This window comes from Rhea americana, unplaced genomic scaffold (genome assembly GCF_003343005.1).
Source record: "Rhea americana isolate MKP2758 unplaced genomic scaffold, rheAme1 scaffold_65, whole genome shotgun sequence".
Lineage (NCBI taxonomy): Eukaryota > Metazoa > Chordata > Aves > Rheiformes > Rheidae > Rhea > Rhea americana.
In genome coordinates, this window is record NW_028186812.1 from 312,746 (window position 1) to 317,401 (window position 4,656).

General features: G+C 65.6%; 1 protein-coding gene across 1 annotated transcript; it reads left to right on the forward strand.

The window, feature by feature from the left end:
- The first annotated feature begins 1,418 nt into the window (after positions 1-1,418).
- Positions 1,419-2,852, forward strand: LOC146586785 (E3 ubiquitin-protein ligase PHF7-like). Its single transcript, XM_085320689.1, is given in 4 exon segments — positions 1,419-1,610; positions 1,678-1,802; positions 2,215-2,574; positions 2,735-2,852. Coding segments are annotated over 4 exon segments (795 nt in total).
- The last annotated feature ends 1,804 nt before the right edge of the window (positions 2,853-4,656 follow it).

The window sequence follows — 4,656 nt, forward strand, 5'->3', positions numbered from 1 at the left end:
GCCCTGGGGCCTGCCCCGCTGTGGTGCCTGTGATGGGCGGGCAGGCGGCAAGAGGCAGTGCCGGGGCCCTGGCCGAAGAGCCCCAGRGTCGGGCAGGAGGGGGCTTGCGCGGGGCTGCCGTGGCGGCAGGAGCGGGGCCCCGTGGCGCAGGGTGCTGGGGCTGTGCTGCGGAGTCACCCTGGCCCCGCTGCTCCCCCAGGGTTACAGCAGCAGTGTCTGCAGCGCAGACCCCGGCGCGGCTGCGGCAGGGCTTTCCCGGAGCGGTCGCGTCGACCCGTGTGCAGTGCGCCATGAAGCGCAAGGCACCCGCCTCGACGGAGGAGGGTGAGAGCAGAGGGAGCCGGGAGGCGCCGGCAGCCCGGGGCCAGTCGAAGGCCCTGCGGGGCGGCGGGTGCATGGCTGCCCGCGGCGCTGGGGAGGCGGGAGCTGCGCAGCCTCCCTGGGGCAGGGCTGCGCTCTGCTGCGCTCCAGGTGTGGGGTGCAGGCAGGGCCATGCGGGGAGGGAGGGCTGTGCGGGGAGGAAAGGCCGCCGGGGGCCAGGGCTGGCCGGGAGCGAGGGGCCGCGGGAAGGGGCGAGAGGGGCCGGAAGAGGCAAGGGGAAGGCGAGGAGAGGTCGCCCGTGCAGGSCGCGGCAGGAGCCTCCTTTGGGTCCGCATGGGGCTGTCGGGGAGGCGTGGGGCGCGGTGGGTTTGGGCAGCCAGGAGAGAGCAGGCCCTGGCGGCAGGAGGCCTCCYGGAGCCTTTGCCAGGCCCCAGCAAGGTGCTCAGCGGCTGTGGCCTCGGCTCTCGCCCGGCAGCCTGTGTGCTGTGTCGCCGGGCCGACTCGGACCCCGACCTCTACGGGCAGAAGAGGCAGAAGGATGGTGTCTGCGCCCACGAGAGTTGCCTGGTGAGTCTCGCTGCACTGCCTCCAGCGCTGCCCCRCTGCCCCAGCCCAGCAGCCTGCCATTTCCCTGCCAGCCGGGCACAGTGGGGCCTGGCTCGGCGCCTGCGGGAAATGCCAGCCCAGGAGCGCTGTGGGCGCCAGCTCCTCCTCCACACCTGCGGCATCACCTGGGGTCCCTTGGCTGCGCTCTGCTCGCGCTCTCCTCGCCTGCCCCAGCACGGCGGGTGCTCCGCTCGGCAAGGCCCGGCCRGCCAGCGCTGACGGCAGGACGATGCCCGAGCCCCTCGCCTCGGCACTCTCCACCCGGGCCTTGCCAGCCCGCAGCACAGCGCAGCCGCCAACCTCCCCAAGTCACCCTGACCTGACGAGCTCCGAGACTTTTCTGCTTTTCAGTATCTTGCCAGCRGGCTCCCGGTGAGATGGCGCGATGACCTGGGAGCTGACGAGTTCCTCCCGGCKGATATCAGGCGGGCCGTGAAGCGCGCAACTCGGAAGGTGAAGAGCTAGCAGGGGGTGGGGAGCTTTGGGCCACCATGGGCTTGTGCGGGCTCCGGCCRTGCCTTGGGAAGGAAATCCGGGGCTTTTCCATCAGCTCCGGGCAACACTGCCACAAGTGTCCGGAGCTGCAGAGGGGCTGTAGCAGAAGCCGAACCCTGCGCCGCCAAGGTGGCTCTACAGCGTGTGAGGACCTCAGCAGCGGCCAGAGCCCTGGTGACTTCCCAAAGGTGAGTGAAGGGCAGGCCTTGGGGGCCCGAGCATGTCTCTGATAGGGGGCTGCTGTGCTCGTTGCAGGTCTGCTACGTCTGTGGTGAGCGGGGGGCCACTGTGATGTGCAGGCAGAAGGGCTGCAAGCGCAGCTTCCATTTCCCCTGTGGCCGCGAAGACRGCTGTGTGTCGCAGTTCTCTGGGCAGTACCGGTAAGAGCTGAGGAGCTGAGAAGCCTCGTGCTGCGGCGCCTCTGCCTCCTTGGCCCTGCAGCTAGCACTGGCCCCTGGGAGCAGGGGCTGCCTTCCTGGCTCTGGGCTGGAAAAGCACTGCCCTAGGCAGCCAGCCCTCTGCAGGAGAGATCCTCACCTCGGTCGGCGTGAGCAGGCCAGGGCCTGTCTCAGAGGGGTGATGCTCAGGCCTGGGCCAAAACGTGATGCCAGAGCCCACCGTGGTGGGTGGGCGATTCTGTGGGGGAGGAAGGGGCTGAGAAGAGAGACAGCCCCCCCCTGCCTGAGGAGCAGCCAGCCTCAAAGGCGCCAATTTGGGGTTGTCTTGTCCGGAAGGGTGGAAGCAGTCCGCCGGTGCTGACCTTGTGCCCTTCTCCCCAACTCTTCCGGCCAGGTCYTTCTGCCAGGAACATCGCCCAGAGCAAAGAGTACAGGCACAGCAGGATGGCGAAACCTCCTGTCTCATCTGCCTGGAGCCTGTGGAGGAAAAGCCATCCTACCACACGATGGTGTGCCCCGCATGCACGCACGCGTGGTTCCATCGGGGCTGCATCCAGGTGGGAGAGGCCCTTGCTGCCTGCCTCTGKCAGGGCAGGTGCCCAGCAGGGAGCAGTGTCCCACTCACACTGCTTGTGACTGTCTTGCAGCAACAGGCTCTGCGTGCTGGGCTGTTCTACTTCCARTGACCGCAGTGTAAAGACAGGGAGACATTCCTGTCAGAAATGTCTTCCATGGGGATCCGAGTCCCCATCAGGTTGGTTCTGTGCTGCCCTTGGCCTGTGCCCAGAGGACAGGTGGAGGGCATGAGATTCAGGTTGCAGCAGGGGAGACCCAAAGGCCAGGAGTGTCCAGCAGCCCTTTCCCTGACCCTTGGGGCAGGTGAGGCTCACGACCATCCTTTCTTTGCCCTGCAGGCAGCCCGCCTGGGAGGCAGAAGGTGCCTTTGCAGACCTGTATCAGAGGCACAACAGATGTGATGCTGGCCAGTGCCTTTGCGCAGGAGGCAGAGAACAGGCCGAAGAAGCAGGGTAAATCAACAAAGCAGCAATTTCCCAGTTCCCCACGTGGCGGCAGGTGTCCTCGTGCTGCTCTCAGCAGATGCCAAGAAGGTCCTAGGGAGGTGGGCGGCCTGCCTATGGTGGAGGAGAGAGGGCCGACCTTTTGCYATGGGCATGTGGAGCTGCCAGGCCAGGAGGGATGCTGCTGCTGGCAGGCACCAAGTGGTCCTCCAAGGAGCTGAGGCTTTGCCTGGGGCTGTGCTCAGCTTCTTCACCTCCCCAAGGACTCTGGGAGCAAGGATTTTGGCACTCACTCGTGGGGCCAGCTCAGGGGGCTCTGACAGGCACCCAGGCACCTCGCTCAGGTCACTGTTGCCGGGCTGCCTCGCTGGTGTCACTGCCTGCCTGGCCTGCCACGGGCACCTTTGCGTTTGCTTTCCCAGGCCTGGCACCTGCTCCTCTGCTCCTCCTGTGCTGCTAGGGGCACCCACCGACGCTGCTCCGCCTTGAGGGCCAGCGCAGTCACGTGAGAGTGTGATGAGTGTGCGGGCCTGGGCACTAGTAAGAGGAGAAGGAGGGCCCCCTCGGCCCCACAGCTTCCCTCAAGCCACAGCCAGGGACCTGGGACCTGAGGGGGTGGGGCCAGGCCGGGCTGGGCCACGCCTGCCCGGGGGCGCTCAGGCTGGGCTTGACAGAGTCTCTCGGCTCCCGGGAGGGCACCGTTCCGGCCTCTCCTGCCCTGGGGGTTTGGGGATGTGCTGCTGACCTTCCTGCCTCTCCTTACAGCYGCGAGCACGCAGCTGGAGATGGCCAGCTCCAGCAGCAGCAGCCAGGCAGCAGCAGCATCCTCCAGCTCTGCAGCTCCRGAGAGCCGCAGCCAGGCTGGCCAGACTGGGCCAGAGCGAAGGCCTGGCCGCTTGCGGTTACAGCAGYGCTCACAACACCCTTACAGGCGGCCCTGAAGAGCCAGCGCTGCCCCGGCCCAACCACGCGGCTTCTCGTCAGCTCTGCAGCTGGAGCCTGGGGAACACCGGTCCCAGCCCCCGCCAGCGGTAGTGCCTGGGCCTTGCTGTGTTTGCCTGGCCTGTGTCCAGCAGTCCTGCTGCGTGGCCTCATGCGGGAGGGATGCCATCTTCCAGCCACGGGGAACCATGCTGTGTCTGCCTCTCAGTAAAGAGAACTGTATTCTGGTCTTGTGGCAAGAGCTATGGCCTCCTTGAAGTTACAAGGGAGACGTGATGACAAAAGTCCGCTTTGTCCTAGAGTTTCGATTGCCGTAGAGCTGTGCTGTACACAGTRGTTCCCTGGGGCACCAAAGTCCTTCGTGGCCGGCGTGGCCCCGGCACTCGGCAGCTAATCTCTGCGTTGAGGAGATGAGGGACTGGTTTGTGGCAATGAAGCACCTGGAGAGCAGGTCGTTCTGCCTGCAGAGGCTGAGAGAGCTGGGCCTGTCCAGACCGGAGAAGAGAAGGCTCTGGGGCATGCCCGCATACTAGCAGCTCATTCTTGCCTTCGGTTATGTGGTGGGCTTTTGCACGTGCCTAGGAGCCACATGCCCCCTCCAAGCACGGGCAAAAATAMAGCTGCTTTGGGGAAATGGGTTCCAGGCGTATTACACAGGTGGGATCCCTGAGGTCGAGGGTAGCAAATGCACGGTGGGCTAAGGGCCGTATTCCCCCTGTGTCTCACACATACATCAGGCTCTTCCTCAAGTCCGAGTTGTCTGGCACAGCCATGCAAGACCTCTCTTGATTCAGCCCATTCCCACTGCTGTACCTCTCCATTTAATCAAACCGGCGCTCTATCCCCAGGAATTCCTCTGACTAAGGGGGTGCCCC